Source organism: Labrus bergylta, chromosome 19, assembly GCF_963930695.1.
Source record: "Labrus bergylta chromosome 19, fLabBer1.1, whole genome shotgun sequence".
Lineage (NCBI taxonomy): Eukaryota > Metazoa > Chordata > Actinopteri > Labriformes > Labridae > Labrus > Labrus bergylta.
In genome coordinates this window covers 20,173,571-20,194,148 of record NC_089213.1, presented here as the reverse complement: position 1 = coordinate 20,194,148, position 20,578 = coordinate 20,173,571, and the positions used below count along the sequence as shown (strand labels likewise).

Below are 20,578 nucleotides of genomic sequence, written 5' to 3'. Positions count from 1 at the left end.
CATTCTCTCTCTCTCTGTCATAATCTCCACGGGAGTGAGTGTGTGTGTGTGTGTGTGTGTGTGTGTGTGTGTGTGTGTGTGTGTGTGTGTGGGGGGGGGGGGGAGAAGAGAGTAAGATATCCACTGAATGAAATCATAAAATGACCTTACTATGTCATCAAACAATCTATGTTGAAGTCCTGGCTTCTCTGACAACAATGCAGCAGCCAGTATGTCCTCTTTCTTAGTCTGGATTCTGCTCCACAATGGTCTGGATTTGTTTTGACCAGAGAAGGTTGGCGGTTATAAGGCACCCCGACACGTCCATTTTGGACGTACAGCACCTTAGTTGCCATGCAGGTGTTGCAGTGATGGAAGCGAGCAAATGAACTGGTTCTGATTTAACTGTTTCTACCTGAAAACCTGAAAATTAGCAAATGAAAAATAAAAGCATTCACAGTGGTAGGTAAAATATATTTTTATATATATTTTAAATTCTTAAAGCCAGACTCATAAAGCTGTGAATATGCTATCTTCTGGCAAATTAATTAACATTTGCTATCAGAACTGGCCAGCAAGCCTTCTTTCAGGGCACGGTGCCATGACACATTAATATGCTTTTTTATATCAATACCAGAAAGGGAAATAAGACCCTCGGGCTGCACAGAGATAAACTTGGACTGTTTTCAAGAATCTACAGTGTGAAGATTAAAATTAGTCACACACTCCAGAGAGTTATACAGTCTGTTTTGCACCCTTGTCCCACAGCCCCATTCTGTGTTATGAATTGCATAAAACGGTGCAATTAGCAGCATCTGAGATTATTAGCAAAATGTGCTACTGAAGATTTCTCAACAGTTTACATCTTCTAAGAGGATGCCAAGATACAGGAATAAACACTAGCGCTTTTCAGACCGTGACTTTTCTGCAAAAGCCGTAACTAGAATTTATTACTGTAAATATTATTTATCTTATTTTTACCTCATTTTATTTTATCTTATCTCTTTTTTACCTTATTTTGGTTGTATTGCACCGCAGGACGGAGACAAACGCAATTTTGATTCCACTGCATGTCTGGCATATTTTGAAATTGACAATAAAGTTGACTTTGACTTTGACTAAGCTCAGCTGTCTTTGCATCTTTGTGCATTGATGTTTTTTCCGCGATGGCGTATTATTCGTGTCCCAGTCTAATTGTATTTTGGAGTTGCAGAAGCACAGCTCAGTGGGAACTTCACATACACACAGTCAAACATGCACAAACACACAGTGTTGTGTTCCTCTAATGGCTCAGCTGATCCTGTAACACCCCTGTTACTACCTCCTCAGACAGTACAGAGGGGGGGATCACTTCATCCCCCCATTACACCTCAGATTGTAGGCGAAACTTCACAGGGACATAAATATTGCGCCTTGAGACGGCAGTCTGAATAAAGCTAATAAATACAAGACTTACTTCCATGCCACACATGACATATCATCTTTTTCCACCCATTCTCTCAATATTAACACATTGCCACTTTGCTATTATGATACATAATTGACCTATTATTTAGTGGCCTTCAGCATGTGTAGATGTATCCTTTTATATGTATTTTAACCAACCTTATCCTTTTTTTTTTTTTAACCACAGAAGAGAAATGTTATCATCCTGATCCTGATACAACAGGGAAAATCTCAAGACTTTCATGAAAACTACGACTGTTGGTTGGGAATTTCAGAAAGGTCATTCATTGAGTTTTCACACTGGTTCATCATCTACTGTTAGAGACACCTTGTGGTGACACAATCACTGGAGCTGCCAACAGTGTGCTTGAGTGAGTGAAGCAGCTGAATGGTCTTAAATGCTGTAAGTGGGGTTAATGTTCACCTACTCACCTGTGTAGTAGGCAATCCTGGAAATATCTGAAAGACAAACAAAGAAAAATACAGTTAGCCAGTTTGCCTAATAATGATCAGCTGATTAAAAAAAAAAAAAAAAGAGGTCAGTGCAGAAACATAATGAAGTTAATGAAGTCGCACAGCAGGTGTTCACAGTTCAGTGAGAATGTATAATAGCAGAGGGGATGTCAATATTTGTCAAATGAATAGCAATCAATCAATACCGGGTTGACTTTTCAGCAGGGTATTGATTTATCTTTTTAAAATCAATATCTCATCGCTGCATTATTTACCCTATGACCAGGGTTAAAACACTTACTGGTTAAAAGAGCAAACTGGGAGATGCTTTTGAACAGGTTCTTAATAAATGCAAACCAATGCAGTGTATTTGCAGTTTCAGCTTGCTTAATAATCATAACCAGACAAAAATAAATTTGAGAGCCGAGTGTGTTTTCTTTATTGCAACCACTAACACCTTTAACACATAGAACAGAATAACCTTTCAACCAAAAAGATTGCTAGAGAATCTCAATGCTAATCTCAGAGGAAGGGAGCAAGTCACTATTCTTTGTTATTGCATGGCTGTGTTAAATACTTGATTCTGATTTGCTAATTACAATGTTCTGTTGTTACAATATCAACGTACTGGAAGAAGTCAGGTTAATTTGACGTTGGTTCGTTTACAGTGAGAGAAAAAGAAAAGAGAGGATAACAACAAAGGAAATCGGTTAATTGACGCTAAACGCAAGGGGGTGCCTGATAGCTTGGCTTGTTAAAATATTTTAAATCTGTGCATTCTGATCGTACAAATACTTCTCAAAGTAAGCGTATTATGAGGCATGGTACAAGTATATATTCTATGTCATGATATAAACTTGTGGAGTGCAACAACAATTTAAGTGGAATTACCCTTTTTAATGTTCTTTGAGCACTAATTTAGAGAAAACACAAAGTTGTTGAGTTGTTGACTAATCTCTACATGAGCACTAAACACTCTTTGATCATGAATTGACTGTAGAGACATAGATCCTGCTCTTAATAGTGAGCTGCTCGCGCTGCATCGATACTGCAGCACGCAAATCACAACAGGAAGTCAAATGAAAACTCGACACCCAGTTAGCGCACTGGAGGTACTGTGTGCAGGCTGAGGTCAGGGGGATAAGTGTCTAAGTGCTCTAGACACCCTGATGCACACACACACACACATACGCGGGGTGAAATGACAGTAGGGGCTGTCAACAAAAATTATGTAATGGTTCGAACATAAAAGGAAATACCAGAAAGGTGACTCATGGTGTGTGTTATCACCAGACCCTTTGTAATGTGAAACCAGGACCCTGCAGTCATATATGTGAACAGTGATGGGGGTTATAAGGAAGAAGATAACTATAAATAACACCAATCAACTATGCACGGTGCACTTTACTTTCCTCTGATTTTTTTTTTTTTTTATTATTATTTTTTTTATAATTTTAGGTGAAACATTGTCTGTTACATAAGCATTTGAATTTTTGATGATCTGACAACTTCCATCACGTAAAAGCGGCCCTGGAATTTCATCTCACCTCAATATGTCAGCATGGATCACCTTTCAATGATGAAATTATTTTTTTAAAAAGTCACAATCAATGACTAATTCATATCATAAGTGGCTGTAATGGACCATGGTAAAAAGATCTGCAGCAGATGAACTCTACACACACCATCTGTCCCACTTATGCTCCCTCTCACTGTCTCTCTTCCCCTGCCTCTCCTGTCAGAGTTTGATGTAAGTTAAGTGTTATGTAGCCTGAATATGCAGCCACACTGGCGGTGTTACAGTCTAGACTAGAAATGAGAAGAGACTGTGGCTGTTTTATGTCTGAGCAACAAGACTAGACAGGAGAAAATATTGATTTTTTTTGCAATGAATTAGTTTAAAAAAAAAATGTAGTTGTATTTCACCCATTAGCAAGCTAATATAAGACTTTAAGGATGGACTCATAAATTGTAGTTTGTGTCACTACGTGCTGACAATAGCTTGCAAGATTCCTTTTTTTCTCCACTGACTATCCCACAGAGGTGCTAGTATGGTGCTAATTGCAAACCCGCCTGTTTAACTGTCTCCACTGCTCATATATCAAAGACACTCATGAGTCTTTTGCGCACACACACACACACACACACACACTTCCCTCTAGACTAGCAGACAGCCCAAAACACCTGCTCCTCAAGCTGTCCTCCACAATGAGACACCCACGACAGGAGCAAAGATTTATTCCCTAAGCAGATGAACTGTCGTCTACCCCACAAATTGTTTAGCAATTGTTTTAAAAGTGATTTTGTGTTGTCAAAGGTAAGTTTGTTGCGCAATGCCCTCTTAGTAACACCAACAATTTATTGTGCAGTGAGTTTGTGATCTAAATATATTACTGTGGAGGAGTGAGAGCAAAGAAAAGAGTAGCGTTCATCCAGCTAAAAATCCATCATTCAAGTGTTTCTCTTTTTTTTTTAAGAATGACATTTTCATCTAGAATTTATTAAACACGTTTTTCCATTTCAATTTGCATGGCAGTTTTCTCTAATTCACGTCAGTGTTATGAAGGAGGTGAAGTCAAGATGAATACTCTGCTGTGACTTTTGCTCAGCTGTTAGCACCGTACACACTTAAAGTCCATGAACCAAAACAGAAAACAAGATTAACTGCTGTAACTCAAACATTACAGACTGATAGATACTCCTATCTCACACACACACACACACACACAAACACACACACACACACACACACACACACACACACACACAGAGAAACAGTGATGCACACACACTGCACAGACTCCATGTCTGCTTGATGTGTATAATTACAAGTTAATCACAGGTTTTCTGGTTACAGTAATTAGACGGAACAATCAAGAAAGTCTGCTTTGTAATCAAATCTGAACTCCTGGTCTAAGGTCAGTCTGAAGGAGGTCAGAGAGTTTCATTTCTATTTTATTTGACCATGCAATAGGGACTCAACAGAGAACGTGGTGTGATCATTCTGAGCGCAAATTCCCCTCAAGACAAACTCAGCAAAAAGCAAAATAATTGTTTTAACATCATAACTGGATGTTTGTTTTCATGATTTTAGTGTCTGTCAACTTTCCTAAACTATGTGAATTGTGTCTTAGGCCTGTGATGGAGAGATATTCTCTAAGAACACTTTATGTTTTTGTTGCTCTGCTAATACAGCCGATGAGGACTTAAACATCTGATGTGTGGTGTTAAATAACGACGTAAAAGTTGGAGAAGTTATGCCAAACGGAGTGCAGCTTAATGCAACGGCAAAAATGTAACTGGCTGATGAGAAAAGACACAGATGTTATTTTCATACAAAAAAAAAAACCAACCATCACTTTTCTATCAAGAATCAACTGAACAAATCCAATGAGCAGTCGGACGTTCAGCCTTGTTGCTCTTTGCCTAACGGTTGATCTTCACGCTGAGCAGGCACACGCCTGAATGTTTGGGTGTGGGTGTGTGTGACCCTCTGGACAATGGGCTGTTACTGGAGCGTGCAGGCTTACACAAGCCCTGAGGCACAAATCACACCTGCCCAGTCGCAGTATACATCAAGTGTATTGAATAACACACATACACACTTTACACACACCTTCAAATATATATATTCTGCAAGGGGGAGATTTGGACACAGTTTGGACACAATTCAGGAAAGACTATTATTTTATCACATAAGATAATTCAATCTTTTGTATTGTCTCAATACTGCCACAGTAAGCTGTATAGATAATGTATTCAAACAGACGCACATGTTCTCATTACTCATTCAGATAAACATCAAACGTTTTTAAAACCTGTCACAATAACACTAAATAAAAAAATGTGTTGCACACATTCACTCACAGATGATGAACATGGCGAAAAAATCCAACACCCATGCAACATAATAAGGTCATGTAAACGCATGACTGCTCATTCACACTTATCTGCAAAAGCACACACACTGCGACACAGACATTCACTCAAGTGTGTTTAGTTCAGGTGCAGTGATACAGCTAACCGGCTAACTGGAGCGGCACGCATGTTAATGTATCACCCTCAGACCAGATACACCATGTATAATTCATCCCAGCAGATTTAGGACGAATGAACTGGTGAGATAGTGTAGGCTCTGAAGTGATTTCATTAAATGATAGCGGGCTCTGTTTATTCAATTAATCATAAATATTTGGCTTATAGATATGTTACTGCAGTCCTAATGGTGAGTTTAAACATATTTTAACCACTAAAAAAAACATGTTTTTTAATCAAAAGAACATCAAACGAAACACTAAATATGTAAGTCTTCATTGACTTTTTATGAGCGCAAACTCTAGGGAACTGGTTCGCAAGGCTTAAAATGAATGCTCAACCCTGATTGGCTAATGAACGCATCCTTACATGTTCTGCTCTATGCTTGTAAAGGAAGGAGTCGGTGAAGCTATTTCCGTTTCCAAATGAAGAGTCTTGGAAGAATAAAGATAAATGTAAGGCTCTCTCCGATAGGTTGAAAGTATTTGACTGGAGTTCAGGACTTTAAAAGCCCTTACATGTTTACCACGTCCTTAAATATTCAAACGGTAAACACAGAGTCAATCATCAGATCTGAACGGTTTGAGGCTAAATTGAATTGCACAATGTAACAGCAGGTAATGTGCTAAATATGTTTCTATATTGATGTGAGTGAGTGTGTGTCTGTGTGTGTGTTAGGTAGGAAGGAGTTTATGTTGGCTATGCTTCTTGTTTAGCATTTTCCATCAATTATGAACAGAGAGCGAAATATTAAATCATACTGAAATATAGATGATGCAACCTAGAAACAAAACGCTGCAGGGGGATTGTTCCTTCATGCCTAAATTAACAACACTCACACACACTTCAACACACACCCACACATATACACACACACAAAGCAAAACAGAAATACACATGTACAGCTACCTACGTGCAGAGCCACTCAGGCTTTTTTCATCAAACACAGCCCACAAACCTGACACAACTCTCTCATACCGCCTCCCTCTCTCACACAAGGACACACACACACTCACACACACTAGCCGTAACCCCTTGACTGAACATGCTCACTTCCATTTGAACCTCCAACTATAAAACTCCTACATTTCCGTTTTCCACACACATAATCACTTCAGTAGTCGTGAAACCCCGAGGCTGCAGGTAGCTATAAGTTTAACTTCTGAATGAAAGGCTGTTTCATTCACTTAACTGGTAGAATGGTCGATAACATTCCTGTCACAACGACCAAGAACTTGAGAAAGCACCTTCAAATATCTAATTCTCTTGCCGAAAAGTTCAAAATCCATAAATGTTTTAAATCATCACAGGGTTTGAATCCAGAATAAATGTTGGTATATCTGCTAAATAAATTCCTACGGTATGACTAAGTTAAAAAAAAACATAGTTTCATGTAGTCGTGTTTATTTAGCAGTTTTGCAACCGATTTCTTCCTCCAGTTCTTGATATCATTACATTTACAAGTAACGCAATTATTAAACAATCATATTTATTTTGTATTTTTTATGATAGCAATACATTTTTTTACTACTGCACCTTCTATTTAAGATCATCGTCCAGTCCCACAAAATGCACACATCATCAGTATTTTCTTAAGACAGTTATGGCAACACATAAAGCATTTTTAGATATCACAGAAAGAAATCACAAATGTGGTTTATGCTCATTTATAAATAATACATATTTAAAACATGCATAAATATATATGCAAACTTAGCATGGTTTCCCACATGTAACTTTCCACATATACACACATCCACCACTGTGAAAGGAAACTCTTACCATGGTATAGTCCTTCCATTTAAAGTCCAAAAGAGTATAGTACAGAGAGAAGAGAAGAGAAGAGAAGAGAAGAGAAGAGAAGAGAAGAGAAGAGAAGAGAAGAGTAATCCTCGCTGACAAACAGCTTAATTGGAGAAAAGCCAAAATCCTGTGGTTTTTGGACTAGCGTTTAGATGCTAGCCAGCTAACTCATTAATGATGGCTAATGTCGGATTAAGCTTACAGCCCAGCTTCATCCTCCTCCTCCCACTACTACTACAACAAGTACCGCTATACTATACTGACACACAAATACACAGCAGCACGAGTGGGAGTTGAGAAGGGGAGGGAAAGGGGCAGAAGAGCAGTAGGCGGTCTATGACTGTGATAAGGGGGGAGGGACTCATGTAAGAGAGAAGAAGAGGAAGGAATACGAGGCAGGGGGCAGGGAAGGGGGGGGGGGGGGGTCTTTGTCTCCCATGGGAGGGATGGAGGGGGAGAGATGAAGCCAGATGTACAGAAGCCAGAGGGAGAACAAGTCAGGATGTAAAGACAAGAGAGCAGGCATGATGAAACGATGAACCAACTTCATGAAAAGAAAAAGAACTGTGATGAAATGGAAAAGAGAAAAGAGTACAGAGTGAATCATATGGGACAAAAGAAGCAGAGCTGGTGCATGAGGGAGAGGAGTATGCCTATGGGTTATGTAAACATTGTGTGTGAGAGCTGTGTTGCCTTTGGCTATCCAGCCTGTCTGACACGAATGCACCCCTGAGGAGCAGCTCAATTAGTCATAATGCAATACTCTTGAATCAACAAATCATCCATCTTTAGGAAACAAAAAAAATGACATACAAAGACAGACAAAGAGAATAACAGACAAAAGTTATATTGACTTTGTCAGGGGTGCATATATAATCACTTTAAACTGTAATCAAATCTCATGCAAGGATACAAAGAAATGAAGCTCCTGCTAAATTCTAATATTTAGAGGCAGAATTGTTTACTACACCAACCCTCACAGCTGAGTAAAACTTGAATGTCAGCTTTTACACCAACGATCGCAGATTTCCAGCTTGGTTTAAAGAATGTAATGCAGTTCAATTTCATTTGGTGCACGCTCAGGAAAATACAATGCATCTGACAATGTAAGCCCAAATCATAGCCACTGCCATAGCTCAGGTGTGTTTGGAGTTTTCAGTCATTAAACTTGTTTCAGATTAATTAAATGGCTTTTGAATATGGGAGACACAATCAAATGCTGGTTTATATCGTCAGTTTTTAAGACACTTCTTCTATGTGTAGCATTTTTGTCTTGAATGACAAGAGTCAGAGGACACGGAAGAAGTCAGCATTTTAGAGCATGAATGATTTTGACGAAAGGCAGAAATCTGTTGTCACACTGTCCCATTTACTGTTAATGCCCGCAGATACCAGCCATAAAATGTGCTCAAAGTACCATTTAATCCCTTTGCGGACTCTTGGAATATTATATTCAGTATGTTACACTAAATTTGCCAGGAGACACTCGACACAAAGTCAATGTAATGAGCCAGGACAGAGTCACAGTCTCTCTCCAACACGAGCAAGCAAACAGGCCGACAGACAAGACGAGAGTCGCTCAGGAGTAAAGCAGATTAATGGGCCACTGGATTAGTAGGCCAAGATGACACACAAACACACGCAAACACACACACACACACACACACACAACACACACAACACACACAACGCCGCTGGTATACTCTGACTCTCATTCAGGAGGTGGATCTAAACTCCATCCCTCTGAATCCCTCCCTCCTGTGCAAATTAAACTCATACGTTGGTGTGTTAACATCGCCCTCTAGTGCCAAAGCATTTTCAAATGATGTTATCATATCAGGCTGAAGTCAGTCTGCATGGCTTTTCTTTCAGTAAATTAGCCACTGTGTTTGCTGAGAGGGTTAATTGTGACTCTGTGCTTAACCTGATTTCTTTTTTGTTATCATAAAGTACCAAAACTTTTTATTGTCCCTTTGACTGGGAGACAAACCACAAAAAAATCTACAAATACCAACACATTTGCTGTTTTAACAGTCAGTATAAGTTTGTTTTGGCATCTTAACAAAATCTCTGTGGTACTGGAACCTGTTCAAATGCATTAATTATCGGAACAGCAAGAGTTTTAAAACAGAAAAAAAACACTTTGCCAGACAATTACAGAGAGTCAGGCAGAGACCCTCTTCAATGACCCTTTGTTACTAGAGTGTGTCTGCTGGTGGTGACTAATTACACAGACAGACACATATACGTCTACACAAAGGCAGACAGACACTGTTGCTTTATACCCACATTTGACCTCAGCAGCAATGGTTTAAAGTTGCAAACGTGTGTGTGCGTGCGTGCGTGCGTGCGTGCGTATGATGCCATACCCCCGGCTCGTAACCAGGTGTTTCACTGCTGATCTGTGTGTGCGCCTCCATGTGATCTATGATGACTGGCTGTTTTTGTCTGTGCATGAATCAAGCGATGAGGTCATATTATTTGACAAGAAGACACTGATGTCAGTCTCGATCTCATTGTCTCTCGCCAAGTATTCCTGGCTTGTGAAACTTTTATACTTCACGACCAGTTTTAACCAGAATCAAGTCAATCTATACACAACACGGAATTAATTTATCTCTTTGCATTGTCTTCAAAGAATCGCATATACGCAGGGTTTCTGGCCTAATGTCAGTTTAATGTTGAAGTTGTTAAACTCAACTCAATGTCAGAGTATCAATTATATGGGATAAATTAGTACACAATGAAAACTTTAAGCAATGACAATAGTAACATGGCAAAATCAATCCTACTGCATCACTGTAAAATGACAATTTAAGGGGCGAACAAAATACATTAAAGGTGCATTAAGGAGTTTTTGGACAGTAATGTAAAAGTTTGATAAATTTACAGATTTAGTGGTTTATGTTCAGAATTCTTTACACAAACTGTCCTCAGAGGAAAATTTGGTCTCTGTAACACTGTTTGAAGACAATCTGCCACGCGAGAAGTTATGGTTAAGTTATTTTCGACGATTGCTTGTGGACTTTATGTTTGATATTCAGACACGAGTTATCAGAGCGTGTTCTCTAAATTTGATAAAGAATTAAGATATACATATTTCTTAAAATGTTAAACTGATCTATTAACACATACACATCAATATTTGTATTGCTGAACAAAGTGCATTTGGTGTCTGCTCTGAGATATAATAAAAGGCGGACAGATGAACAAATAGACGAGAAAATGAGGGACAAAAGAGGCCTACTTCTAAGGGTGCCTTTGAAGCTAACTAGGGCCAGACCAATATGGTATTTTTGGGTCCGATGATCTCTCTTAGATCTGTTCAATCTGTAGAGATAGACAGGTATAGATATACACATTTATCAGTTGGTTGCGCAAATGCGGATCAAACACTGCGGATCACACAATGAGCACAAGATGGTCACTCAACTGGAAAGTAACTGTGCATTTACGTCTATCACCGCTTGACACTGTGGAGAGTGATAATGCTTGTTGTAAACTCTGCTGGTGAAAGAGAACTGCTAGTGTGATATAAAGATAATCAAATGAAATGCTATTTGACTGGTGAATGAATCTAGTAATATCGGCTCATATCTGCAGTAAAATTAGCCGATACGATCATCACTTGATAAGCTAATATAGGCCGATATTATCGGCTGGATGATTAATCAGTCAGGATGTGCAGCGCACTGTAAAAAAATCAGTATGTGTTGTACTCGAATGTGTTTTCACACATCTTGCGACTCCTTTTTACTTCACGTTACAGCCTAACAATTACTTCTGTCTCTCTATTTCTCTGACTCACTACAATGTAATTTCACTGACTGTCTGCTCCGACACACACACGCGCACGCACACACGCGCACGCACGCACGCACACGCAAAGAAAAGGGGATACTTATTTACAGTATCTGAGGTTGTAATTGTTCTTCTGCAGTTCAGTCATACACTTTGAGAGATCAGAGGGAACAAGACAGTGGTTCTTCATAGGATCATTTTGGTTGTGTTGAGGAGTAAGCAGACTTACACCCAAACACACACCCTCATACAATACATACATAAACACACACACACACACACACACACACACACACACACACACACAAAATACATACACACTAGTGGGAATCACTATGTTCCACTTCCATTCATCACTGGCTGACACGTTGCACCAGTGACCTACATGACCGAAGGTAGCTCTGTGTAAGTGTGTAGGGGGTGTGTGCACGAGTGTGTGTCCTTGTGTGCATGCCCCAAGGAGGAACAAGTCATTAACTATGATGTCATTTCCTGCCATTGTAGCAAATTTCAGTGCACACAGTAGAGTGCTTGACTTACACAGCAGAACATCTTTACTAAAGCAAGTCTGTCAGATACAGCTATGAAACAGGATTATTTATTGCCATCAATTCAATTCACAAGTCTTTGGCAAGTCTGTGTCTGACACTCAAGGTCATTCTATCTGCTAATCTAAGCACCGAAACCTTATCAGTGTTGTCTTTTTGCCCAAATCTTTCATCTTTATTCCTCACAATGTGGAAAACATTTTTAACAAATAAGTCTAGCATCCTGATCTATCCTGATAGTGCAAATCTACGCTGGATTAGTTACATAGGTGCAAGTAGTTCTGCTTAATCAGGCTATATCAGACCTGATCCTGAATCAGATTTCTGTATTCCTCCTCAGGAAGCCTTTATTTGTATTATCAATTATTACAGAGGCCAACAGTAATGTACAAATGGCAGTTAAAAATACAACATAATACTGCATTTTGGTAAGGAGGGTAAATGGTTTTCATTTCCAGCTTTACATTTAACAGAGTTATCCCTACAGAGTGAGTTATCTGAGTTAACAGTTCAAAAGACCCAAAGCTGTCTCACATTTTGATTTTTGCACACCACTATTTTCCTCAAAGCAATGCATGAGCATCAGCATGACCAAAAAAAAAAAAATCATACTTAACAAAATCTGTGCTGTATTGAAATGATCCAAAAAAACGTATTTGATATTTGGAAGTAGAGAAAGAGATGAAAAAAAGAGGGCAAAATCCAACAACAAACAGCATAATGGCAACACTACCCGAGCCTGAAGGCTTATCTGACGCTTTCAGCTTGTTACGTGGAGTCACCTTAGCTTTAGAACCAAACGCTACACTATAAGACCCCTCTACTCCCCCCAAAATGTGACAGACTCGTTGCTTGAAAGTACGGTAAATAAATAAACAGGAAAGGCCCTTTAGAATAACTGAGGTATTATGAAGAGGAGGTCCACTATTTCTTTGACATTTATATCATATACGTCATCCAGCACAATCATTATTTATAGTTGCACTCTGGTTGAAACAACAAATGCACACAGCCAGGTGTTCACCTTCTGTGTTTGTCTTATTATAAAGTTCCTCTTCAGTGAGCAAACACCCAAACAAACACATATTCCTAAACCAAGTTATAATCAGTACAAAGATATTTAAAACTGACAAAATCAAGACAATGTTTACTCATCTGGGGCAAACACAGTTTTTATCACAGTAAAGTAACAACAAGTAGCCTACATACTGTGAACACACACGCACGCACGCACGCGCACACACACACACACACACGCACGCGCACGCACATGCCAAACTACACACACACACACACGCGCACGCACACGCCAAACTACACACACACACACACAGAGAGGTCTGAGTAGTGTTTCTGCTGCTTGGAGGAAGAGGGCGTTTTCCTTCCAGCTCCTGGGGGACACAGCATGCTTAAGGATGTACAGTAAGTTACTTTGTGAGTGTGTGTGTGTGTGCTGGTGTTTGTGTGTGTTTGTGTGTAGAGGGGGATGTGTGTAGAGGGGGCTGCTTCCTGAATGCAGCAAATCCAGCAGCAATGGGAATGGACCTTCATTCATACAAAAAACACTACAAAAACACACACAACCCACACAAACACACACACACACAAACAAACACACACACAAACACACACAAACACACAGTCCTTTTCCGTCACAGCTGAAACGACATGCAGGAGGATGCAGGGGAAGAAGTCCTACGGAGGATAGAAGCTGAATTTATAGAATCACCACACACACACAAGCCATTAGACAAAAACACACACATTATCATGTAGACACACCATTAGTCATCCTTCCAAATTACACCACAAGTGCAAATCAAAGACCACCACCACATTCCCTGTCTGTCTTTATCCATCTTTCTCTTTCTGTCTCTCCCCCTATCCCACTTTCTTTGCTCTTGGTTTAGATGACAGTAAACCAATGAGTCTGGTTCTGCTTGAGGTCAAGACCAGACAAGGGGTTTTTTCCAGACAGTGTTACCAAGGTTAAGTTTGGTACAGATAAAATAACAAAGATTACCATATAAGCCAATTAAACTATTAAACGTTATCACCCACGCTAGTTGGCAGTGGCACTAGAAATGGTCGGTGAAGCTAATTATTAATATTTTTATACCTACAATGCCAGTCAAATGTCATATTTAGCTGCCGTCCTGTTGCTAGGTTAAAGGCTACTGCTGTACTGACATAATGCTCAACTACCCGGATATAAACCAGCACAGTGGACAGATGACAGTGAAGGACGGTGGTGCTAGCACTGCTAAAGTAAACCACACTCTGCAAACCAATTTGATATATTTTACACAAAGACATTGAGATACCGTGTTCAGCCATGTTGAATAAATTACCAAACTTTTTACTGTTTTTTTAAAATGTTTTCTTAACCTTAGAGTAGTCGACAAGTCTGAATATATATTTCCATTTAATCAACATTGAAATGAGTCACCTAAGAAGACAAGAACATTGAAGCAGTGAAGTAGCCTAAAACAAATGCCACCATATTTCCTTTAAGAAACGGAAAGACAAATGTCCTCATTGAGTGTCATGAATTTCTCATGACACAAACATTATGGACACAAAAACTCCTGTTCACTACCTCTTCATACCTCAACACACACAACATGTGACTGCAGTTATTGCTATTACTAGTTGAAGTCATTGTGAGTCATACCCACATACTGCAATCTACTGACACTAGACTGCTGGCTTTGTTACCCTCTTTTCTTTCCCTTCAGTTTTTCCATCTCTGTCTGCCTATAAAAGAACAGACGTGAGTAGAATGAAAAGTAGCTGACAACAAAGAATAGAAAAGTTTAATAAATGGACCACAACCTAGCACACCCTTGTGGGAAAGAACGGGAGAAAACTCGAGATGAGCAGCAGAGTTCTTTGCACTTGAATGGATGGCTGCTGTAAGATCTCTGAGTGTAGTCAAGTGTTTCTATAAATACAGGCCTCCTGCACTGCTCTGAAATTTACACACACACACGCACGCACGCACGCATGCAGAAACTGAAGCGCACACACACACACCACTGCCACGCCTGTATTAGCCTGCTGTAGAGTTGTCAAAGTCAGCAGGGAAGCATGAAGTCCTGCATTTTTGGGGAATTGTCATTCACACATTGTTAGTATCGAATGCATGCTAACTCAAATCCATACAACAATGTTTGGTCTAGGGGAATGGGTTGTCAGGGTGGAGTTTGTAGGAGATGGAAGAGTCGTCGTCGTCAATGATGGTGACCTTTTCATGGTTAACATCACTACAGCATGTATAGGGACTTTGCAACAAGTCACACAAAACAGTGGAAAACAAAGTACAGGTATCTGAGGTGAGCAGTGGACATGTTTTTTTAAACGTGAAACTCCACTCAACGTGAACAACTTTGCTAACAGTAAAAGTTCCAGGCTATTAACTGCAGCGTTCTCACATCAGCCGACACTGACTTTGTTCAGACTTTTTTATGGATGTGAAAGGATTTGGCCATTTATGTTTACACATGCATCCTAACCGGTCAGTAAATATGTTTACATGCACAGTTAAGTGTAGCCACGGTTATAGATCATATTTGACTACTGTCCTTGTACCAGAAAACAATGGACAAGGAGAGAAATGATTTATTGACAAAGGTTTGTCCAACTTAGCTATAGTAGGTGGGGCTATACCCTCTTCCAGCTATTACTATCTTCTTCTAGTTAAAATATTGTGTCATCATATACCAAACAAGTTAGCAAGTGGCAAGGTTGTGTTTTCCTTCCATAAAACATTTGAATTTCTTCAGCTGACACAACATAACCTGGGTCTCCTCCTTCTCCCTCTAGCTTTGCCATTTTGACACCTTCGTCTTGTTTTCTTCCTGGCTGTCTTCTTCGCATTTGTGTTGTTCAAATTCTGGGTCGAAGCCCGGCCGCAGGAACTTTGGCCTGCTTTGGGCTGATTGAGGTGCATACATGACAGAGTAAGTCTACTCCCAACTGTGTTATCTTGTTGTGTGAGTCCAACTTAGAGAAATCTGATTTAGAACAATTTCAGTTACATGTTTATGTATTTTGAGTATGTGATGTATTTTAAAAAGCCATATTTTAGTCAGACTAACGCTATATCTTTTAAACATCATGTAAACGTGCTGATTGTCAGGAAATGTTCACTTGGGATGAATCCACCAGAGAGCGTTTTGAGGAACAAAGGACTTTAGCGTACTACTGTATCTAACAAACTCCATCCAACTTCTTTTCTCTGCAATTCTTGTTTAACTTTTCCAATCAGTTTTAGTTAGTACGAGACTTTGTTCGTCTTTGTTCATTTGACTACTGTCCTTGGCAAAGTGTGTGTAAGGAGGCAGTTATGTTGATAGACTATATCTGATGATACAATTGCCTGGATTAAATACAGGTATGCAACAACCGTAGATAGGAGAAGATTCTCTTTTTGGTTTAGAGCATTTGAGTCTGCTGTTGCAATATAAAGACAAATAAACAATGGTAGTATTTTCTGTGAAGTTAATCTCAAATCAATAGCATTCAGACTTGCAATTGGATGACTTTTTGGTGTTTTGTTTAGCAGCTATGAATTTAAAATACCTCCATCAATCACTGAATAACTCTGACTTGACAACAAACATCATATTTGTAAGGCACCATACCAAGCGCTTACCTACGCAGGTTGCGTCAATAAACTAAACCCCAACCTCTCAGAAACGCTGCAGAAATAAGCTTGCAAAACATCGCTCCAATTAATATACTCTGAAGCCTCAGTGGCCTCAGGATGCTGCAGTTCATTAGCATTTTCTTACACGTGGAATATGAAACAAGTCAGGCTCCAGCGACCTTTAACCACTGGGGAAATTCCACTTGGATAGTAGGGACAATATACTTTTGAGTGTCTCGCAAAGCCCTTATAACCAATTTGTTGGATGGAAAATTAAAACATTGCTTTTTAGGGAACTTTGCTTCAACATGCAACCTTTGAGTTTACATGATGGGACAAGGACTTGTCTCTGCGGATTTGATTTTGAGTCAATTCATCGTTTACTCCACATTTAGTGTGTGATGTGAAAGAGGTCACAAGTTGTAAGAGAGCTTAGCGTAATCATCCTGAAGCCCAAAGTTATTCAACTTACAAAATGTTAACACTAAGATAAGCAACAAATCACTGCAGATGATAGAAATATGGACTTTTTGGCTTGTGTCTTAATTGAACTCATATGACTGACATATTGACAAAGGTGTTGAGGAAACAGCTGTAATTTGCAATTAACATGCCATCTACATATCTGATATATCTTATCTACTCTATCAGCAAACTGATGACAGCTAAAACGAGAATAATTGTAAGAAGATCATTCATATCACACACTTAGCACAATTGTTTCCAATCACCCTAAATGACTAAAGATTGTAAGCTTTGTCAAACTCCTACCAACTCTGAAATATAAACAACTAATCCATAAAGTTAGAAAGGGACAGTTCAGTAGCCTAAGTTCAAATGGTTGTGTCCAAACCAGAGCGACCATATAAGCATAAATCCACCATAAATGTAAATATACTTGAGATACTTGTGGAGTTAAATCAAGGTTATTTTACGTAGACCACTTTACAGTGAACGTACTCACTCCATGTGACTGTGGCGACGAGTTAGGTTGTTCACTTTCTAATATCCAACAGCTTTAAAAGTTCCCAAAGAAAACACTAGGCCTGCCTCATAGTTACCGTGCTGTCAATAACTAACTTATGGGCTTTTTCCAATGATATCCAAGTGAAAAGACGTGTCAGTGGTTCAAACCCTATGGGTAAGGAAAGAGCTAACACCAAACGTTACAAAGTAACCAACCGCATCCCACACTTTAGTTTAGCTCTTGAAATAACATCACTCACTTTGACTTGTCCAAGGGATGTCCGAGGGATTTGTGTGGACTTTACCGGTGGGAGACGCTGTGAAAGTTGGTGAATAGTCCGTTATTTTAGTTGAAGAGCTAAGAGCAGTTCCAGTTTGTGTTTTTTTCGCTCCTGCCTGTCGCCCCCTCGCTCCCTTCGTCTCCTCGGCTTGTTCCTACTTCCCCTCTCCACATCCAGCATTCCAATATGGCTGCTGCAAGGAGCGAGGGAGAGAGAGAGAGAGAGAGAGAGAGAGAGAGAGAGAGAGCGACGTACTCACTCTGAGGAAAGCCTCGCCTCAGGCTCAGCATACAGCAACCCATGAATGAATGAATAAAAGAATGAATGAATATAAAGCAACTTTATATGTTATTATTATTTTGCATGATAGTAAGAGATTATTTGATCATAATTAGAAAAACACCTGGAGTGTTAACTGTTTATGAAACAGACTAAATACTCATGAATCTCGCTATATAACCAACAAAAGACCATCAAGAACAATATTTGTTATTTCTGTGTAGCCTACTTATTATTAATGCCAGAAACAGCTGCAGCAGGTATAGGAGTCAGATATTGCTGGTGAGTGGTACATTTGAGAGTAAGAAGAAAGCAGGACGAGAGTTTTTGTTTAAAAAAAAAAAAAGAAACATAAACTAACACATGTAAAAGACAATATTAGCACAGAATTTGTCGTCAGGGGGCGCCCAAATCAATGAAAACAGAAATTTCCTCACAGGAGCTTTAAGTTCAATCAGCTATATGGTAACATATGAATATATATATTGGACACAAGTACAAAGAAAGGAGAGCATCTAAGTATAAAAAGGCATAGATGAAAAGAAAGAACATTTACTATGCATTATCAGAGTATGGGGAGAGAGTTTGGTACTCTATTATTTAAGATTTAAGGAGAAATGTATTTCAATGGAAAATTATCCCTTGTCAAATTATGCACCCAGTACAGAATCACTTTAAAAACATGCAACTCAATGCATTTTTAATGTAAGGAAACATGAAGCATGCTTTGATACTATAGCTTCTGTCAGGATCTATCAGACCACAGGTCAAAGTAGAATGTTATCTGTTTGTTAAATTTGTCCTGTAGATGTGTGAGTGTTTTTTGAAGCACAATCGGTTCTACAGTCAAACATGTCATAAAAATCTTGAAAAACAAAGTCTGCTTTGCCAGTGTACTGTACCTCACTGTCTAAGACCTTCACCCAGCAGTGCTTTCAGCCATAAAAGATAATAATTTAGAAATGATAAATCGTTTCTCCAATGGTCTTTTCTACTTTAATAGATCATAAGTAGACAAGTTTACTCTGTTTCATAATCAGCTATAAACTCATCCCAGGAGCTTTAAGTCTACATCTTTTATTGATTTTTTTTTAAATTTACTTTTCAATGCAAGAATTTAAATTAGAAGGGACATTTTTAACTTTGACATAATATAGAGATTGGTTTATGGTCTAATTCTGTGGTAGGCTATATTGTAGGCCTACATCTGTCCACTGACAGACCAACAGATTTAATGATAAAATCCTGTCTGGCAAAAGATCTGTGGTTTAAAGTCTAATATACAATTAGATCAATTAAATTAATTATAATTAACATTTAAATTTACACGTGTAAACCCTTTTTTTACTGCCCATTTTTACTCCCTTCTATGGAGTAGTGAGTAGCCGACAATCGCAGTTATGTGCGTCTCCTCTCTGCAAAGAAAGGTCCAAAGACGACATCTGGTGGCCGGTGCTTGTTATTGCAGTATAATTGTGTAAACATAATGCTCATTGTGCATGTCATTCCTCATCATTTGTAACAAAGGCCGTTTTTACATGTTCCCCCTTTAAACAAGATGTGCTGATAATTCTGCTTCTTAGTTTAGTAAAACAATATTTTAATTTTAGTTTCCAATTCTCAGAACACCGCTGTCGCATAGACTACAACTCATGGATGAAATTGACAGCATCTTGCAGCTTTCTTCTTGAGAGACCCTTCGATCTCAGAATTGCGAGGGAACTCAAAAGTAGGATATTAAAGATATCCAAAAGTATTGCAAGGGAATGCAAAATTATCTTATTGTATAGTAACGCAGAAATATTGCGATTGAACACAACAATATTGCGAGGGAACAAAAAACACATTGCTAGGTAATGTAGACTAGAAGTTGGCTATTGCATGTCTGGCTGACCCCAAGTTAGATTTAAAAATTATTATGTTTGATAGTGAAGTTGCCTGTAGTCATTTGGTGAATAGTGTGATCAGTTATTAGGCTACTTTCTTTTTTTTCAATTAATTAATTTGTCAAACATGTCATAAAAATCTTGAAAAACAAAGTCTGCTTTGCCAGTGTACTGTACCTCACTGTCTAAGACCTTCACCCAGCAGTGCTTTCAGCCATAAAAGATAATAATTTAGAAATGATAAATCGTTTCTCCAATGGTCTTTTCTACTTTAATAGATCATAAGTAGACAAGTTTAGTCTGTTTCATAATCAGCTATAAACTCATCCCAGGAGCTTTAAGTCTACATCTTTTATTGATTTTTTTTTAAATTTACTTTTCAATGCAAGCATTTAAATTAGAAGGGACATTTTTAACTTTGACATAATATAGAGATATTGCGAGGGAACA

General features: G+C 38.8%; 1 protein-coding gene across 2 annotated transcripts in view; it reads right to left on the bottom strand.

Annotated features, from left to right (window-relative positions):
• LOC109984498 (focal adhesion kinase 1-like) overlaps positions 1–18,134 on the bottom strand; it is a 58,171-nt gene extending 40,037 nt beyond the window's left edge. The window contains exons 1-2 of one of the 2 annotated variants that reach the window (XM_065947849.1): positions 17,943–18,134; positions 1,858–1,884 (exon numbers count right to left, since the gene is read on the bottom strand). Coding sequence is in view for 1 of the 2 variants with exons in the window: in XM_065947848.1 (XP_065803920.1) it covers positions 1,858–1,884; positions 7,696–7,714 (46 nt within the window). In the remaining variant the exon portion in view is untranslated. Of the gene's footprint in view, positions 1–1,857; positions 1,885–7,695; positions 7,962–17,942 lie in introns of those variants that run through there. The other variant, XM_065947848.1, reaches the window with a different exon arrangement.
• Positions 18,135–20,578: the final 2,444 nt, after the last annotated feature.